Genomic DNA, 19567 nt, shown 5'->3' with positions numbered 1-19567 from the left:
ATACCAGGCTTATTTAGTTGCATGAAATGGATAGTTTTAACACTAGTTATTTTATTGTAATAGTTTTTGATAATGGTTTTGACTGTCACATAGTTCTGATTATGGTGGCGTTGTAGAAGCAGCTTGCGTTCATACGTGTACGTATGGAAAAGAGTTTCCAACTTTGTTTTATGTCAGAATGATTATTAAATAATGAATGCAAACTGTTTACTGTATATTCCAGCCTTAATTCCATTTCCCTTCTCAAATATAATTTCTTGAAAGAGTAATTTAATACCGTAGTCACAGAGTAAGTGAAATTTGTTTTCTTCCATTTTTTTGTCTATAGATTGAGGTTTTTGAGACCATGGTCAGTTTTCCAAAATAGTTTCTCTAATACTCTTCCAAAGGTGTCCTCGACCCTCCTTAACAGTTCTGTTTCCCTTTTTTCTTTTTTCTGGCCGCGCCGTGCAGATCTTAGTTTCCCCACCAGGGGTGGAACCTGCGTCCCCTGCATTGGAGGCACGGAGTCCTAACCACTGGACCGCCAGGGAAGTCCCCTGTTTGACTTTTATATTGCTCACTTCCCTGATGGAAGTTTGGATTTATATAATTCCTGTGTATTTCTCTTTTGCATGAAATATGGCATCTTAGAACACCCTCCAGGTTGCCATGTGACCTCTGCCCTCGGTGTCCTGTGACACTGGCCTGGCTCTGAGCTCGGGTTTATTCGTGATGGATAAGGCTCCCTTGTCATCACATGCGCTCTGCTCTCGCAGGGAAAATAGATAGATTATTTTCAGCTGTGGTGTTGCCGAAGGGGTTCCCACCCCGCCCCCCGAAGGAAAAGAACATTGGAGGTGTGTGTATCAGAGGAGACTGTTTAACCACACTCTCTCTCCCTTCATTTCAACCAAGCAGAATTGGGGTACAGTTTTAAACTCTCCCCAGACTATGAGGCAAGATCCCCCTTTCAGCTTTCCAGAACCTTTTAAAATGCAAAAGAATGTAGGCAACTGCCAGATGAGTTAATCAGTGACAACCACAGTAAGTGTACAGAAAGCTTGGTTCTTACAGGAGCAGTTGGCTGCTCACGGTGTTTTCATCCCCTCAGCATGTTGCCCTTGGTGTCCTCCAGTGATTCAGGGTCGCTGCCTAGGAGCTCGGGATCACCCAGGGCATCTCAGGATGGGGGGGTGGTCCCGGGCTGCACCTTCCATCCCTCCTCCTATCGTATGCTCACTCCTTGTAGGCTAGGCCTCACCCAGATGTGTGTGCCTGCCTGTGTGTGCGTGCATGTGTGTGTCAAATCAGTAGCTTGAAATAGATCTAGAGTGAGTGGGAAAATATATTTTCAAATGACTTTTTTTTTTAGTGGATTAGTAAACATGTGGTGTCATTTACCTTTATAGACCAGCCAGGTTTTGTCTAAACTATCCCAGGATGTTTTACAATGTTAAGCAAGATACACTAGTGATCACCACACTGTGTAAAATTTGTATTACTCTCCCCTTAGTCTGCACTATACACCTCCCTGTCAAGTGGGTTGAAGTACATTTCCAAAGTTGAATTTTTCCCAGTCCCAAACAAATTACACAAAGAATTTCCATTTTCTTACTTCTGGACCTGTCTCTCTTCATTTGCTTTCCCCTTCACCTACAATAAAATTAATTAGGGAAGCATTAAAAAGATAAGGGAGAGATACACATATTTGACATAGATGTTTACTTACATGGATATGGTATGTGTGGCTCTGAATACAGATGATTTTCCTCATCCCTCTTCTGCCATATACTGTTGCTTATTTTAAGTGTTCCTGGAATGTGTACTGGCCTCCTGCTGGGCCACGCTGAGCTGCATATGGAAGGAGGGTTGCCCCAGATCTTCTCCTGGTGTCTGGTGGGATGAGCAGGTCAGCTGTCTTCTCACTGGGCTTATTAGTCTTAGAAGGAGTTAATTTCAAGGAGTGATATTTCAGTGTTGAATTGCAGGGTGTGAAGGTTGTTCTCTGAGGACATCGATGCCGGTGCTTTAGCGGCACAACTTACGTATAGGACAGCATACGCCTTTCGACCAATTTAGGGAAAAAAAAAAAGTGCAGAGGCAGTGCGCTTAGTATAAACTGTTAGCTGAGTCCCATTTCATTAGTTGCCTTGAAAGAAAACATATTAGCCCCAGCACTCTTACGTAGGCAAAAAACCCATCTTTATCTGAAAGGCAGCTCAGAATATCCAGACTCCTCAAAGTTGTGTAGAAATAACTGAAGTATTTCTGCAAGAGACCTGTGAAATAGGGTGTTATGTAACATAGCATTAGATATTAATATTAACTGCATTTTTTTTTTGTCTTGCAAAAATGATTGTCAAGCAGAGGGACAGATGAATCTTTGAAATTAAACCACTTTCAGATGTCCTCTCTTTGACAAGTTAAAACTTGTCACTAAGGGTTATTCCTAATTCTTTGGATGAGGTCAGTATTGTTTCTTTGTGGGTCAGGAATGCCAAGACTCCCTTTCCTTAAATGTAAGATGACATACCTTTGTTTTACTTGCTTTGTAATTCTGTGGGACCTGTTGTCGATTATTCCTTCTCACGTTAATTGAGGGGGATCCCAGCTGTAGTTCCGGAGGAGCTGAGTCTGCCAGCAGGACTTGCTACACTTGCACGTGTGCGGGCATCACCGGGGCGCCTTGTTAATAACACGCAGACTCCGGGGCGGGAGGTTGGGTTGGGCCCAGGACCCTGCATCTCTCACCAGCTCCCGGGGAGTGCCAGTGCTTCCAGGACCCTCCTTCAAATGGCAAGGCTGCGGTCTGCAGGGAGAGAGGCAGGGAAAGAAACAAGAACAAGGTGTGCTTGGTGCTTGTGTAGCTCCTGCCCCCAGCGTGGTGGGAATAACAGGGAGGGCTGAGGGTCAGGCTGCTTCCTGGGATGAGTGGTAACAAAGGAACCGAGCCCACGAGTGGGAGGTCAGACCGCACAGCACGGCGTGGGGGTGAGGAAGGTGTGAGGAGGTGAGTGGGTGATGCGCAGGAAACTTCCTGTGCCTTGACGGACCCAGCCTGGGTGCTTGTGAAGGCTTCAGGGGCAGAGGGAAGGAAACTGGGGCGTAGAGAATGGAGAGGCTGACGGGTCTCTGAATACAAAGTGCCTTGAGACCTGCTGGAGCTTTGGGGCTCCATCCTGGGAGCTAGGGAACTGCTTTAAGGAGAGGGGACACATTTTGTGTCTTACAAGATCATTCAGTCAGCTGTGCGAGCGTGTTGAGACCGGATTCAGGAGAACCAGTCAGCCTTTAAAGTTCTGTCCTTCACGAAACCATGACGCCTGATTACATCAGAGACTATGAACTGGAGGAGGATGAAGACTTGTGAGATACTTGGGAGGAGAATCCACAGGCTGGTCAGTGGACTGAAATGCAGGACATCCTCACGGCTTTACTGGAACAGCAAGCTGCACGGAACAGGGGCCACGTCTGTTCATTCAACTCTGTATACCCAGTGTCTATTAAATGCTTTATGCAGGGTTGGCCCTCATTAAATATTTTTTAAGTGAATGAATGCTGAGAAAGATTGAGGGTGGTTTTCCATCATCTGGCTGGGTGGAGGGGTGGGTGGAGGGAGCTTAACTGCCATGGGGAATGCTGGCGGAAAGCACAGCATTGCTTTACACAACGAAAGATATATCTGTTCAACTAACACCAGCAAAATTGGAGGCTACCTAGTGATATAAATCGAAGCTAACTGTAAATGCATTTCTTATTTCCTTTTTTTGGTTTTATTTTTCATGTGGTGCTTGGGACTAACATAGACCTTCTGAAAGACTTCACATCCTTTTCTTCCAGTAAAAAGAATGAAAATAATGCACGAAGCCACTAAAAAAAGTAGTGGCCTCACTATTGCTGTGTAGATTTTTTTGTGTTAAAATTAAGCTTGCAAATACTTCATTAAAGAGCAATGGTAATATGGCAACTATAAGTGAAAAGGATTCTCAAATTATTCCTAAGTGTCTGAATTTTGTGTAGTTGAGAATCATTCCTAACATAATAAAAATTATTTATTAAGAAATAGAGGGCTTCCCAGGTGGTGCAGTGGTTGAGAGTCCGCCCGCCGATGCAGGGGACACAGGTTCGTGCCCTGGTCAGGGAGGATCCCACATGCCGCGGAGCAGCTGGGCCCGTGAGCCGTGGCCGCTGAGCCTGCGCGTCCGGAGCCTGTCCTCCGCAACAGGAGAGGCCACAGCAGTGAGAGGCCCGCGTACCGCAAAAAAAAAAAAAAAAAAAAAAAAAAGAAAGGAATAGAGCCTTTTCAGCAACTTTGAAGCTGGGGAGGTCCCGGCCGGCCGGGAGAAGGACGTCGAATCTCATTGTCCTCCCAGCCTTTCGACCCTCCCCCGAAGCCCCTCAATAAAATGGCTTGATTCCAAAAAAACAAAACAAAACGAAATAGAAATATATGCTGGGAGACATTACAGAAAGGAGAAATTTTATAGGTTGAAAGTATAGTTAATAACATGAAATATGATGTATGGAAAGAATACTATAAATTTCATCACAAGGGCTAGGTATGGACCTTTGAAAGAACACTAATCCCTGCGCAGGAGAAAAAATTTTTCATCAAAGAGAATTGCTACTATTTAATATGGTCTTCACCTAAGAACGTTACCTCTAGGAAGAAATCTGTAGCAGTGCTGTCCATAGAATTTTCTGCCCTGATGGAAGGGTTCCACCGGTGCACTGTCCACACGTGCACCACAGCCACCAGCTACACGGGTGTGCTGAGCACTTGAAATGCAACTTGTTCAACAGAGCAACCGAAGTTAAAATTTTATTTAGTTTTAATTTAAACAGCAACACGTGGCCAGAGGCTGCCGTGTGGGACAGCACAGCCACAGCCCCGACACATGAGCGAGGAAGAAAATGTAGCCTAGCCCGGGCTGGGGGGGTCCGGGAGGGGCATCATTTGGTCCGTGTGGCAAACCTGGAACTGACTGGTGATGAACTGATGCTGGTAACTTGGAGGCGCTTCCCGCCTCTCTCTCTGGGTCGCTGTCCGTGGGGTCAATGCCTGGGCAGACGCCCCGCCCCCTTCGGGGGCTGCTAGGGGCCGTGTGTGGGGAGTACCATCCATAGGCCTCGTGATCGAGCTGGAAGGACTCTCAGGGTGAGGAGAAGCCCAGCCACGTGGAGCCGTTTCTCTTCTGTCCATTCCCCTCTCAGCCGTGGGTCCTTCCCCCTCGCGATGTGATTTGTAGCCGTGAGGGTCTAGAGGCATCTCCCGGGCTGCGCTGAGGGTGGGAGGTGTGCTTTCCCGCTGCTCCACACTCCCTTGGAAATGCTGGCACAGGCTCCACCCGGTCCCGAGAACCCTGATCAAGTAATGTCACAAACCTTAGGCTCTTGGGAGGTGGAGGAGAGACGAGTAAAGAGGACAATGCAGATCGAGCTACGGAACACTAAGGTGGTCTTAGCGTCTGCAGGGCAGCTCCCTTTTACTTGCCCCATGTGTTGGATACTTTTGAAAAAATGGACAGCACCTGGATGGCATTCTACTTCCACAACCGAATACAAAGTGGTTGAGCTGTAGGAAGTATTTTGCCCACGAAATGAAAGGTGTCCTGTGTTCACCCATCTCCTTTCTAGCTTTTCAGGTCACTGTGATACCAAATTAAAACTGGGCTACACAAATGCCGTCCTACTTTAAGCAGAGCACAGTAGTTAAGCATTGTTTATGTAACCTTTGGGAAGTCAGAACTTCACTTCAAAATCTTAATATGTATTTTTGCATGACTTATTTCTTTCACCTTGGTTTGTTGTACACCCCCTGCTTCTGTCCGCAGTTTTCTGGGTGCTGTTTACTTTTGGGGGCTGCCTACTTTGCATCCTGCTTATTTCCCAAAATATTAACCAGTAGCCTCAATGTGGTGCTAATATGTGCTTGCTTCCTTAAAGTTATCGATAGTATAAGTAAAAATTTTCTTAAAAGGAAAGTCTCTTCTGTTTGGTGGTTTCAGCAATTGTTCTAGTGACTTATCTCTGAATAAATAGGACCCCGTGTAGGCCTTTCATAGGACCCCGTCTAGGCTTCACTGGTGAGTTGCCATTTCATCTATACATTTCTCTTTCGTCTCTGGGAGTTGTTCGTCATTAAAATATTTTGTGGGAGATGTTTACTGCTCTCGTATATAAAAGGGTTTCTTCATCTGTACAATGAAGAGGGGCTTGGATTAGGAGGTCTCCAAAGTGTTGGCCGGCTCTAAATTTTCATCATTGGTTTCACAGTGAGTCTCCATGGTGTCCACGATGCTGTGAGCTGGGGTGTCTCATGGTGCCTCTCTTCACCCCTAAACACGCCCCCAAGCACCTTCTGAACTCAGAAGAGACTTGCCAGTAGGGTGCTGAGCAGAAGCATGTATTATGTCCTCGTTATAGGTGTCTATACTGTTTAGTATATAATATCACACACACAGCACTTGTCATCATGAATTACCAAGAAATATTTTGTAAAACGGTATCGTAACCTTTTATACCATAACCCATGAATCTTAATTTTTAATTAAAAGTTTCATCATTTACAGATGACTGTAACCTCCATGAGGAAAAAAGGGAACTTTGTTTTTGTTCACTGATAGATCTCTGGCAGCTGTGATCAGTGCCTGGCTCATAGTAGAGGCTCAGTAAATATATTTTGAATACATAAATGCTATTTGAGATTTAACGTGATTTTCATTTAAAGCCAAATCAAATGTAAATACAACTTGAATATTTATTTCCCAAGTGATAATGATGAGAATTATTTGGTAACACTGATAACTTGCATTTCTGCCTCTTCTTTTTAATAATCTATACCTGTGCCGTCCAGTATAGTAGCCATTGCGCCCATGTGCACCTTCTTGACTTGAAATGTGGCCAGTTGGAATTGATATACTGTAAGTGTGAACTGCCGGGTTTCAAAGACTCAGTACCAAAAAATGTAAACTGTCTCACCTCTATCGATTACATGTTGAAGTAATATGTAATTACTTGCATATATTGGTTTTATTTAAATAAAACCAATAAATAAATTGGTTTTATTGGTTAAATAAAAATAAAATTAATTTCACTCTCTTTGGGGCTACTTTTTAAACGTGACAACTAGGAAATTTTAGACAAATATGGCTTTGATTTGATGGCTCATTGGACAGTGCTGATTTAGACACAGAAAATGTAGATAGTGAATGTAGACAAGGGGGCAAACTCCAAAAAGGAATTTTAAATGAATATCTTTGATAGGAACAAAATTAAATGTTGCAGCTGTGACTTGGGAAAGTGGGCATTCAAATGGTCTTGATCAAATTAAAAAAGACAAAAATAAATTAATTAGATTAGCTCAGATCAGAAATATGAAATCCAGCTACCAGATGGATTCCTAGCATAGTCGCCAGCCAGAGTCTTGAGGTCAGAAAAGGGGCAGGAAGGCCGTGGTGGCTGCCCCAGCAGGCGTAAGTGGTGACCGGTGACACACTAAAGCCATAGTTTTTGGACTTCTCTGCCCGGACTTCACGTGACTGTGGTCGCAGCTGTGGTGGGTGACACGTTTGCTGTACCAGGTAATGCTGCCATTTTTCCTGCTGCTGGGAAATGGCCTCTTGGTGGAAGGAGCCGGGAACTGGAGACCCAAGTGTCGGGTAGGATTACTCGCAGTGAGTGCTCTGTTTTGCCCCTCCCCTGGGCCTGTAGTCAAGTTCTTTTTCCCTTTCTGCTCAGCCTTATAAAGTGAGTGCCAACTCCATGCTGCCCCTCCAGGCAGTGGACCGAGCCATCTCCTCCCCCGGGCTCCTTTCCCTCTGGAGCTGGCTGGGAACACATCCAGTCCGTAGCAGTTCCTCCCCGTGACACATGCTGGGCCCTGGAGGATGAAGCCACCATTATCCTGTAAAGGCCACCCAGGACAGGCAACTAGACGTTACCTTCCTTCAGCTAATTTGAAAGGTTATTTTGGTAAGTGGTTAGTCTGCACGGCTGGTTTTAAGTTCTTATCAAGTCCATTCCCGTATTTATTTCCTTGAAAGCTAGAAGGAGCCTTGAATAAATGAGGACTGACCGCGTAGGCTTTTTAGGAGTAAATTCAATTTATAAATATTTGTTTCATTTGGCACTGGAGATTTCGACTTCTCTTTGGTTTGGGTTTTAAAGCAGCATGTCTGTAAATAAAATGGCTTTCATGCTCACCTTACTTCCACCCGCCTGACCTCTGTTTCTGGAGAAAGTAGATCAGAAAATTCACGGCACTTAGCGGCAGAGTGAGGAGACCTTTGGCTTTGGCTGACAGCTGTCGCCTGAGTACTGCCGACCTGGAGACCCTCTCAGGTGTGCTGTCTGTGGTTCTGACAGCGAGAAGGAATGTTGTTTACATACATTTCCCGGAGGCAGAGTTCTCCCCTTAATGGGGGCGTGGGTTCTGGTGGGGCTGGCTGCCTCCACCCCACTCCTACCCCAGCCGTCCCCAGTCCCGCCCCAGCCGTCCCCATTCCCGTGCTCCTGTGGACGTGTGTCAGTAGGATTTATGGCGGGGCCTGTTTGTAATATCCCTTTTGAAATTCTTCAACAAGATACTGTTTTTTTCAAGTTGGGCAGTATCACACAATGCTTCAAGTGCTTATGAAAGAAGAAAAAAAATGAGTTAAATTCCAGAGATGTTTAAGATTTTGGACATTTTTCCTATGTGAATTAGTTCTTTATTAGGTCGTTGATTTAATTAGCATTCAACAAAAACACTTTCCTGTCTTGATTGTGGAAACATTCTTTAAGTTGGTTATTTTCATCTGACACAGAAGCTGTTAGCAAGTGTTTGCATAAAGAGCAGAGCAGTAGTTAGTCTACACGGTGCGCTGTAAACAGGGGATGCCTACGGGCAGGCCTGCCCACCTTTCCGCCTACCTGCTCCGGTCTGCCTTGTCCCAGAAGAGGTCAAGGCGAGGGTGAGGGCTGCATGGACATTTTGAACTTCATTCTGTTAAAAGTTTCAGTTTTGACCAGTTTGGGGGAAGTGTTTCTGTCTCTGCTGATGAGAATGGTCATCGTCTAGAAACTGTCCATCCAGCTAGAGTTTGTCCGCGTGGTCGCATGGCTCCTGGTCCATCCCCAGAGGCCAGGGCCCTCGGGTGGATGAGGGACCCGTGATGGGACTTGCTCTGGCAGGGGGGAGGGGGGGCGGGCGTGTGTTGCTGGAGAACGAAAGCCTGGCGTGTTCCTGCCGTCAGACGACGTAAGGAAATGATGAGTTACCGCTCCGCTCGCCAGCGTGCCTGCCAGCATCCTTGCCTCCGCCGCTTTCTCCTTCGACGCCTCTGTTTGCCGTTCTGTAGTTGGTTGTATGTGGGCCGTAAATATCCAATTTGTACGAAATGACTGATTTTGGTATTTGTATAATCCTCTAGTCAATTTAACTAAGTTGAGCTTTTCACAGCCCTCGGTGCTCTGGCTGCTCATCTGATTACACCGCTCAGGGGAATAAGGTTAAGGGCGGGCTGTTGGTAACCAGAGCATTTCCAGGGCTTTCGTGCAGCAGATGGGCTGCTTGGCGACATTCATACATCTGCTGGCCTGCTGTGGCAGCTGCTGCCGCTTCATGTTGTGTTCTTTTGTTCTGTTCCATCCAAGAATGGAACGTGAGGAAGTGGAGTGAATGGATTAATTTAAGGTTAAGGTTAGTGTTTTGCTTGCTTTCTAAGTAACCGATCATAATAATGCTTCTGGTAGAAGCTAATGAGTTTCTCTTAAAGTGAACTAGATTTATAAAATACAGCTCAGTGAGGGGGCTAGATCAGTATTGTCGATGGAGACCAAATTCACATGCGTACAATGCCGGCAGTTTTTATCATTTGTTCCTAATTCTTTGTTTTCTTCCTCCCTCTTCCCCACCTCCCGCTCCCCTTCTAGGACCTCTATCCAGATTTGCCTGACACTGCAGGGTCCAAGAGAATTAGAGAAATATGGAGTGACATGAAGAAGATTAGTCAAGGATTATAGGCTCTGAGGACAAACCCTCAGTGAAGTGAAGCACAGACAAGCTCCTGAGCGCTGGTCTGGAGGAGCCGTGTGTTGGGAGAAGATGGCGGATCCAGGAATGATGAGTCTTTTCGGCGAGGACGGGAATATTTTCAGCGAAGGCCTCGAAAGCCTGGGAGAATGTGGTTACCCTGAAAATCCCGTGAATCCCATGGGTCAACAGATGCCGATAGACCAAGGCTTTGCCTCCTTACAGCCGTCCCTCCACCATCCCTCCGCGAATCAGAATCAAACCAAGTTGACCCACTTCGATCACTATAATCAGTACGAGCAGCAAAAGATGCATCTGATGGACCAGCCGAACAGAATGATGAGCAATGCCCCTGGGAACGGACTGGCGTCTCCCCACTCGCAGTACCACACCCCGCCCGTCCCCCAGGTCCCCCACGGGGCTGGCGGCGGTGGTGGCGGCGGCGGCGGCGGCAGCGGCGGCGGCGGCGGCGGCCAGATGGGTGTCTACCCCGGCCTGCCGAACGAGCGGCATGGGGGGCAGTCTTTCGTGGACGGCGGCTCCATGTGGGCTCCCCGGGCCGTGCAGGTGCCGGACCAGATCCGAGCCCCCTACCAGCCGCCACCGCCACAGCCCCAGGCGGCCCCGTCGGGGCCCCCCGCGCAGGGTCACCCCCCGCACCTGCAGCAGCTGGGCGGCTACCTGGCGCGCGGGGACTTCTCCATGCAGCAGCACGGGCAGCCGCAGCCGAGGATGGGCCAGTTTCCCCCGGGCCAGGAGGGCCTCGGTCAGGGAAGCCCCTTCATCGCCGGCCCCGGCCACCTGTCGCACGTGCCCCCGCAGAGCCCCGGGGTGGCGCCGAGCCTGCGCCACGCGGTGCAGCCCTTCCACCACCATCCCCCCGCCGCTCTCCACGGGGAGCCCGTAGCCCACAGCCCCCGGTTCTCCCCCAACCCTCCCCCGCAAGGGGCCGTGAGGCCGCAGACCCTCACCTTTAGTTCTCGGAGCCAGACCGTCCCCTCACCTACTATAAACAACTCAGGGCAGTATTCTCGCTATCCTTACAGTAACCTAAATCAGGGATTAGTTAACAATACAGGGATGAATCAGAATCTAGGCCTTACAAATAATACTCCAATGAACCAGTCCGTCCCAAGATACCCCAACGCTGTAGGATTCCCATCGAACAGTGGCCAAGGACTCATGCACCAGCAGCCTATCCACCCCAGCGGCTCCCTTAACCAAATGAACACGCAAACTATGCACCCTTCGCAGCCTCAGGGAACTTACGCCTCTCCGCCTCCCATGTCACCCATGAAAGCAATGAGTAACCCGGCGGGCACCCCTCCTCCGCAAGTCCGGCCCGGAAGTGCCGGGATCCCGATGGAAGTCGGCAGTTACCCAAATATGCCTCACCCGCAGTCGTCTCACCAGCCCCCTGGCGCCATGGGGATCGGACAGAGGAACATGGGCCCCAGGAACATGCAACCGTCCCGTCCGTTTATGGGCATGTCCCCGGCGCCGAGGGAGCTGGCCGGGCACCTGAGAGCCAACGGTTGTCCCGGCGTCGGCCTCACAGACCCGCAGGCGATCCAGGACCGGCTGCTCCCTGGCCAGCAGCACCCCGGGCAGCCGCCGGCTTTCCAGCAGTTGCCAAGCTGCCCTCCGCTGCAGCCCCATCCGGGCCTGCACCACCAGGCTTCGCCCCCGCCCTCGCACCACCAGCCTTGGGCACAGCTCCACCCCTCGCCCCAGAGCGCCCCGCAGAAAGTGCCTGTGCCGCAGGTAAGGGGGCGTGGCCCTGCCCGCTCTGCCGCGTGGGGCGCAGGCGCGAGGAGCCTGACGCGCAGGGCTCCCTCTCAGCCTCGCCAGACGTTGCTTCGTCCCGAGGTCCTTGAGTTCTGCCGTGTAAGCTGCCCAGCATCTCACTTGTTTTCTGTTTCTCTCTCTCTCTCTCTCTCTTTTACTTTATTTATTTTTTTTACTCTCTCACTGTTGGCTTGTGTATTTATTCACGTTTTCAAAAAGTCGTGACTCCTCCCGTCCCAGGGGTTGTGCTGGAGCTGAGGGTGCGTAGAAAACTAAGCCTGGGTCCTGCCTGCAAGGAGCTCTGTTCTCACTGCCAGCAGTGAGACGGACATTGGATCTAAACTGTTTTTTCCTTCCCTTTATTCTTCTATGCTGTGCTCGCTCTCTCCCTCCCTCCCGCTCTCTTCTTTCTCTCTCTCTGATTTAAAAACACACAGAAACTTGGTTTCCAGCAACGTTTTATATTTTTGTGATGGTCCCTCCCACATCTTTTAGAAAATTATTATTTTTCCCTTGGGAAGCTACAAAATATGTTCTTCTGTAATACTTATTGGACCAGTTGTTGAATGTTAGTGTTAACTTGCACACTGTAGAAAATCACAGTAAATGATAGGCCACACAAAGCGGTCTCTGAGAGATCTGGATACCTAGTACTAAAAGCAGAAGTATTCCTTTTCGTATGCTGGGATTTTATCCGACAGAATTTATAAGCAGACAGATTTAGGTTTTAAGCTCTAGTACTCCCGTACACATCTTTCCATTATAAATGTTGGCGTTTGTGCTCTAGCTCTAGGAAAAATAATGTCTGTCTAGATTATTCAGAGTGCTATTCAGAAATATGCACTGATCTTCCACTACGATTGCAACCCTGTACGTGGATGGCACAGTGTGATCTTTAGAGCTGTAAGGCACAATGCTTGTTCCTAATGAACCTGTAATCAATTTGGGGAAACATGACCAATACGTGAAAGTATAAAGTATAGTAAAAGACCATGCAGGGTTATGTGACAGGTGTTCAGAGAGAGGCAGCACCTGGGGTACTTGGAATCTGGCTAGGACGTAGCCAGGGATGTGAACCGAGGATGGCATTTCAGGTTAGGGGATGGTTCCTTAGAGGGGGCACGGGACGATGAATTCGCTGCAGGGCAGGGCCAGGTGGTAGAGGTCTGATCTTCTGTTGTAAAGGATTTGGACTTCGTTGGGGAGCCAGTGATATCAAACTAGACAGTGCGCGGGGATAGCCAGGGAACCAGAAGATGAACTGTGAGCCTGTGGTCCAGGCCTGTGAGGACAGTTTGGTCCGGGGACCAGGGATTGGGGAATGGGAACAGAAGGGAATGAAACTATGTGCAAGTAAAAGGGTCGGGTCAGGAAACAAAGCCCTCTGGGGCATCCTGGGTGGAGAGGCATTTAGATTGGAGATCAGAAGCTTCAGGCCTGGTGGGACTGGGGAAGTGGAGGCCAGGAAAGTCTCCTGGGGACCTCAGGACACAGGACTCGTTGGGGTTTCGGGAAGGCGGCCCTCACAGGTCCGGCAGACTTGGAGATTCTCAGGAGGAGCCCCGAGGTCAGCGGGGACCACGTGGGCCTCAGCCACTGGGCCTGCGCTGCCCGGGAGAGAGCCGCTTCCCTCCTGGGGAGCCTCATCTGCAGTGATGGGAGCGGGCTCCTGAGACTGTGGACAGCTTGGAGGGGGATGAGAAAGGGCGTCTTACCAGCTGCTGGGGCCTCGGCCCACCTGGATGGCTCCTAGGGCAGAAATGAACATGACTTAGTTTCCAGGGATTATTCTTTTCTTGCTCCTTGGGAGTTTCTTACTAAACATGGGATCTTTTCAGAGCAGTGGTCCTCAGACTTCTGCTGGTCCCAGCATCTTCTCTCCTCCCTGGAGGACAAGCACAGTTTGAAGGAGACCCCCTGTGACTATAATCCCATCCTTGGTTGGGAATCGTTGGTCTCCTCCAGCGTTTCTTAGTTTTAAGAGCACAGATTTCTCAACGGGTGTTTCAGAGGACGAGTGTGAGTAGGCGGACTCTGGGTCCTTGAGCGCTGGGGGACACCAAGTGTATTTCCCTTTTTCTCCAGCTCCATTTTCTCGAGCGTGCCATCGCAGGCACACTTGGAACGGTTTAAGGGGTGCAAACAAGTATACTTGAGGTATCTTTATAAGTTCAGTTGCATGTTTTAAACGTTTCTCACGGTATTTGCTTTCTTATTTCTGCTCACCTTTGCATCCGCTTCAGCTTTTGAAGCACTCAGTTCTGCACATCATACTAGGGAGGTATAAAGTCTTGAGAAGAGCACAGACTTTGAAATCAGCAAAGTGTTTGAAGTCCAGGTCTGCTGCTTACTAGCTTGGTGGCTTCAGGCAGCTTGACCTCTCTGAACCTCAGATTCGTCATCAGTACAACAGGAAAAATAGTACCCATCTCAAAAGGGGTTGAGATTAATTAGGGTAATATACTCACATCAAGTGAGTGTGATCTCTAGCCGGTGGTGCATACTTAAGTGTGAATTCTCCTCTAGGTTTTAGTTTCTGATCTCCTGCAATGCGAACCTTACTTTATAATTCATGTCATTTCAGATGTACTAAATACAATGTAAAATTACTTTTATTTTTAAGGAACAGGTTGCATATTATGAAATATAGCCTTAGTTGTGACACATGAAATTTGACTTGTGGAAATATTACCCGCCTTTTTGCCCGTGTTGCTGGGTGTGGTGAGGATAATGAGGTAGGTTCAAAATGCTGTTACAGAATCCTAAACGCCTCGCTCTCCCTGGGACTGACTCACGTGCTACTCTAGCAAATAATCTATTATTATTGTTTTGCTTTAGAACTACTAAAATTATTTTGCATTTCATGTATGACCGGATGGTGGTTTGAAACCATGCTGTGCAGCAGGGAAATCACCAGATTAAGTTGAAATATTGATGTTTTTTTTTTTTTTTTTTTTTGTGGTACGTGGGCCTCTCACTGTTGTGGCCTCTCCCGTTGCGGAGCACAGGCTCCAGACGCGCAGGCTCAGCGGCCATGGCTCAGGGGCCCAGCCATTCCGCGGCATGTGGGATCTTCCCGGACTGGGGCATGAACCCGTATCCCCTGCATCGGCAGGCAGACTCTCAACCACTGCGCCACCAGGGAAGCCCGCTTGTTGACTTTTTTATCTTGAGTTATTACTTTGAAAAAAAATAGAAGTTATGCTTTTTAGGTGTTTTATGGGTAGCGAACAGATATTTTCTAAATTCTATTGCATGTTAAAGTATCTTTGAAGATAAGTTTAACTTTATATTAAAGAGTCAGCAAAGAAAAATATTAGAACCGAGGCCAGAGTTCATCAGGCCACATGTTCATTGTCTGGACACAGTCTTTAATGGAAGCTCCAGACGAGCCTGATGATTTGATAAAAATTTACAACGAAGGAGAAAACCTAGCTTCTGTGTCAACAGCCGATTAGGATAGTGGTTCTCCTTTTCATTCTCAGACCTGTTTTTCTATCTATCCATCCATCCATCCATCATTAAATAATTTATTATATTTTAATTTTTTCTTCCAGTTTTACTGAGATACAGTCGACGTATAGCCCTGTATAAAGTGTATAAGGGCCACAGCATAATGATTTGATTTACCTACATCATGAAGTGATTGTCACAGTAACTTTAGTGGACACCCATCATCTAAGCACAAAAAGAAAGAAATAGAAAAAAACATTTCTTGTGATGAGAACTTTTAGGATCTCCTCTCGTAACAGCTTTTGTCTGTAACATACAGCAGTGTTCGTTATACTTACGACGCTGCATGCTCCACCCCTGGTACTTACTTATCTTACAACTGGAAGTCTGTACCTTTCGACCACCTTCCTCCAGTTCGCCCTCCGCCAGCCCCTGCCTGCCTCTGGTAATCACAGATCTCATCTCTTTTTCTGTGAATTTTTTGTTTGTATTTGAAGTATAATTGACCTACAACACTGTGTTAGTTCCTGTTACACAACACAGTGCTTTGATATTTCTATACCTTTTAAACTGGTCACCACAGTGAGTCTAGTTACGATATGTCACCATACAAAGATATTACATAATTGTGGACTCTATTCCCCACACTGTACATTTCACACCTGTGACTCATTTGTCTTGTAACTGAAAGTTTGTACCTCTGAACCTCCCTCACCTATTTCTCTTCTCCTCAACCCCCTCCCCTCCAGCAGACACCTGTTTGTTTTCTGTATCTGTGACCCTGTTTCTGTTTAGTTATGTTTGTTCACTTGTTTTGCTTTTCCAGGTCCCACATGTAAGTGGAGTCATACAGTGTTTGTCTTTCTCTGCATCTCAGACCCTTTTATGCTCCTAAAAATTACTGGTGACTCCAAAGATCCTTTGTTTATGTGGACTTTATGTGTTGGTATTTGTTGTCTTAGAAATTTAAACTGAGGACAGTTTGAAATCTTTGTTACTCGTTTTTAAAATCAGTAAAAATAATAAACCATCATGTGTTAACGTACATCACATTTTTAACCGAAAAGCAGCTGTTTTCTAAGACAACAGAACATTAACGGCGTTGTTTTACGTTTTCCGAAGTGTTGGATTCTAATAGCCACTTCTGCGTGCAGTCTGCAGGAGCTTCTGGCCAAGCCCGTGCACGCCTGGAGAGAAGGCGAGTGAGAGGCGGAGAACATCTCAGGGTCCTTATGAAAAAACGGTCCTGACCTCGCAGGTCCCGCACCCTGAGAGCCACCGGTGTGGGGGCAGGAGCGTAGGTCTCGGAGCCTGCAGTTCCTGAGCCAGAGAATCAGCAGCTGGTTTCTCACCCCACGACCTCGGGCAGGTTCCTTAACCTCAGGGCCCTGGCTGCATTCTCTCCAAAATGAGGGACGATACACCTTCCTGGTTAGAGCCATAGAGAGATTAGCAATGACGTCTCTCAGAATTTAACATGATGTCAGACACGCGGTGGGCACTCACAAATGATCCGTTATCATCGGGCAGATGTTTACAGTTGCTTGTCGCAGAGTTTAGGAAATAATCTCAAGCACTTGTTCCAGTGTTAAGTACGGTCAGAGTTGTTGCACTTCCTTCCCTTGGCTTCTGGGAGCAGTTAGCAGACCTTGAGGCTTCACCTTCTGCTCCCTGGGAGAGAGGAAGGGCCGGTCGGGGCAGAGGTGGTGCAGGAAGCCCCTGGAAGGCGCAACACGGAGGTGAGCTCGCGTGCTTGGGGGCAGCGCCGGGTCCAGCGTGGGTGGGCGTGCCGGGGCAGGCGACAGCTCTGCTGAGCTGTGGAGCATCAGTTGAGTTGAGAGGAGGACGCACAAGGGTGGAGGAGGAGAGAGTTTAAGGATTGGCAACCGTGAGGGTGAAGAGAGTGCGCCTGTGTCCCTGGCATGTGGGGCCGGGGCCTGGGGGACCCCTCTGCAGGACGCTCCTCCCAGGCCCCGGGTCCACGGGTGCACTGGGAGGACCTGGCGGGAGCCGGCACCGTCCTCGGCAGCAGGAAGGGAGCAGAGAACGGAGCCAGGTGGACGCCAGCAAGGACCACCTGGAAGGAGAGCTCAGCACGTCGTTTTGTTTGTTTGAAGAGCTTGTCTAAGGAAGACTGGTTACTTGGGTTGTCCTTCGAGGTTCCAGGGGAGTTTCTGAGTTTCTGAATAACTCATCCTGCTTTTAGGCCTACACAGGTGTAGGTACATTCACAGATTACGCTCACAGACGGGCAGATCCTGGTGGGATTTTTAGGATCTGCAATATTGTGTCCTTGGATTAAGTGTATGTTGGGTGTATTTATGTGTGCTCCCCTCATTAAATACAATCATGGTGAAGCAGGACAGAGCAGAAAGCATTTTCAAAGGATCACTAAGACTGAGGTGGTGGATAGTAATTTCTGTGTCCTAATTTTCCCCTGGAGATTAAAATAAAACAGATCCAGAAGAATCAGTGGTGCAGTTTCTCCAGTCCTCTGTCTTTCCGTGATGTGTTACGAATATCGTTAAACAATAGCCTTTCTGGGAAACCTTTTCCCGGTAAATCTCAAGTAGAGAAATCCTCTCGGTTCACCCGGTAAATACAGAATTGCAGACACGAGCAGAGTAACTGCAACTACTAAATACATTTTTATGGAAAAAATAGGCACGCATCTTATGCCTCATTTATGCAAACTGTGCTCAGAAGTAGAGGAAAGGGCCTTTTGAATCGTATCTCTCTGAATACTACTCCGGACAGACTTATACTTTCACACCCCTAAAGACGTCTGGTGGAGATGGGGAAACGGATCATCTCTGAAGAAAACCCAGTTTGGACCTAAGTGGCTCCCAGGGGCTGTGGTGAGTGTGCCCACGTTCAGGGACAGGCACCCATGGTTAGACCTGCTTGGAGCAGCTGCCCTGCAGCACTGTTAGGGGGAGCCCTGCTCTCCCACGTGCCGGCCTTCAGGACATCGTGGGTTAAGGCCGCCTGCCCCTCCCCGATTGCTCTCGACTTCCCTGGTCCATGAGGCGCTCCCAGAGCCTCCTGTTGTTCACGAAGACTGAAGATGTCTCTTCTGACCACCTCTGTTCATATATATTACCGCTCAGTGAGCACTGCCCGGCATTTCCCTCGAGCATAGCTGGTTTATCCAGAGGGCAGCGTTTCGGTGGGTTAAAATGGAAAACGCCAAGTGTAGACTTAGAGCAAAGAAAAGCAGTCTACTCCATCTGTCCTTTCACCCCACAGTCTGAAAGCATGAAATGAGCCGAATACTAAATGTTAGCCTCGCGTCTTAGTGGCTTTTATTTTGTAAAAGGGTATTGCTTCCTGTGACTGTCAAAAAATGTTGTAGGTAATAAGAAGTTCGTCTTTAAATTTACTTTCAAAGCCTGCATGTTAACCATCTGCTAGGTGTCCCAAGTAGCCAGTGGGTTTTCTTAACTTTTAAGAAGCCACTTTTAGATACTGCTTTTTAGTCTTGTAACTTGTTTGCCTGCATTCAGCTCCATTAAAGAAACATTTATCGAGTGCCTGTTATGTGCTGTGCACTGTGTTAAGGACAGAGATTGGCGGTGTGCTGGAAGCTGGGGAGGAGGTCAAGGCCTTCACTGAGATGGACAGGGAATTTTGTTATTTAGGTATGACCTGACCTTCATTTCTTTGTTTACCTACTATGTTGTAGACCAGTGCTGTCCAACTGAAATATAATGGGAGCAGTGAATGCAAGGCACATGTGTTACTTTAAATTTTCTAGTAGCCACATTAAAAAAAAAAAGAAACCACGCATTAGTATCGTATATTTAATTAACCAAATATATCCAGGATATTCCACCACATAATCAGAATAAAAAGACATTTTACACAGCTGTTTGAGATCCGGTGTGTACTTACAGGCAGAGCCCTTCTGCATTTGTATCTGCATAAGGCAAGCCAGTAGCCCCATGTGGCTGGTGGCTGCCATATTGGACAGTGCAGAGCTACACTCTTTCCATAGCCGTTGCTTCTAATTCTTTTGGAAAACAAGTCAGAGTGTAAGCAAGACTAATGCACATATAAATAAATTTAAAATTGTTTAATGACAACAGTCAACCTGCAGCACAGGTGTTAGCACCCTCATTGTAAGGTTGGAAACTTAGTAGCATTTTTTAATATATGAACAATACATGTATTGTTGGAGGGGTGTGTGTGTGTGTGTGTGTGTGTGTGTGTATAGTATCAGTATCAGTTCCTGAAAAGATAGATTATCAAAGTGAAATTTCATTTGTTTAGATTTCAAAGAAGGCTGTCTATTTTCTTGTGGGAAAAAAAATAACATTTTTCTCAGAA

The 19567-nt window shown here is 47.5% G+C and overlaps 1 protein-coding gene across 4 annotated transcripts in view; it reads left to right on the top strand.

Annotated features, from left to right (window-relative positions):
- The window catches only part of CHD7 (chromodomain helicase DNA binding protein 7), a 178469-nt gene that overhangs the window by 47792 nt on the left and 111110 nt on the right, over positions 1 to 19567 (top strand). For all 4 annotated transcript variants that reach the window (XM_079901672.1, XM_079901671.1, XM_079901669.1 and 1 more), the window contains exon 2: positions 9898 to 11761. In XM_079901672.1, coding sequence (XP_079757798.1) covers positions 10070 to 11761 — 1692 coding nt within the window. In that variant the 5' untranslated portion in view covers positions 9898 to 10069. The remainder of the gene's footprint in view (positions 1 to 9897; positions 11762 to 19567) is intronic.

The sequence above is a fragment of the Stenella coeruleoalba genome (assembly GCF_951394435.1).
Source record: "Stenella coeruleoalba genome assembly, chromosome: 17".
NCBI classification, from domain to species: domain Eukaryota; kingdom Metazoa; phylum Chordata; class Mammalia; order Artiodactyla; family Delphinidae; genus Stenella; species Stenella coeruleoalba.
Note: the sequence above shows the minus strand (reverse complement) of the source record. Positions and strands in the feature narration are given on the sequence as shown.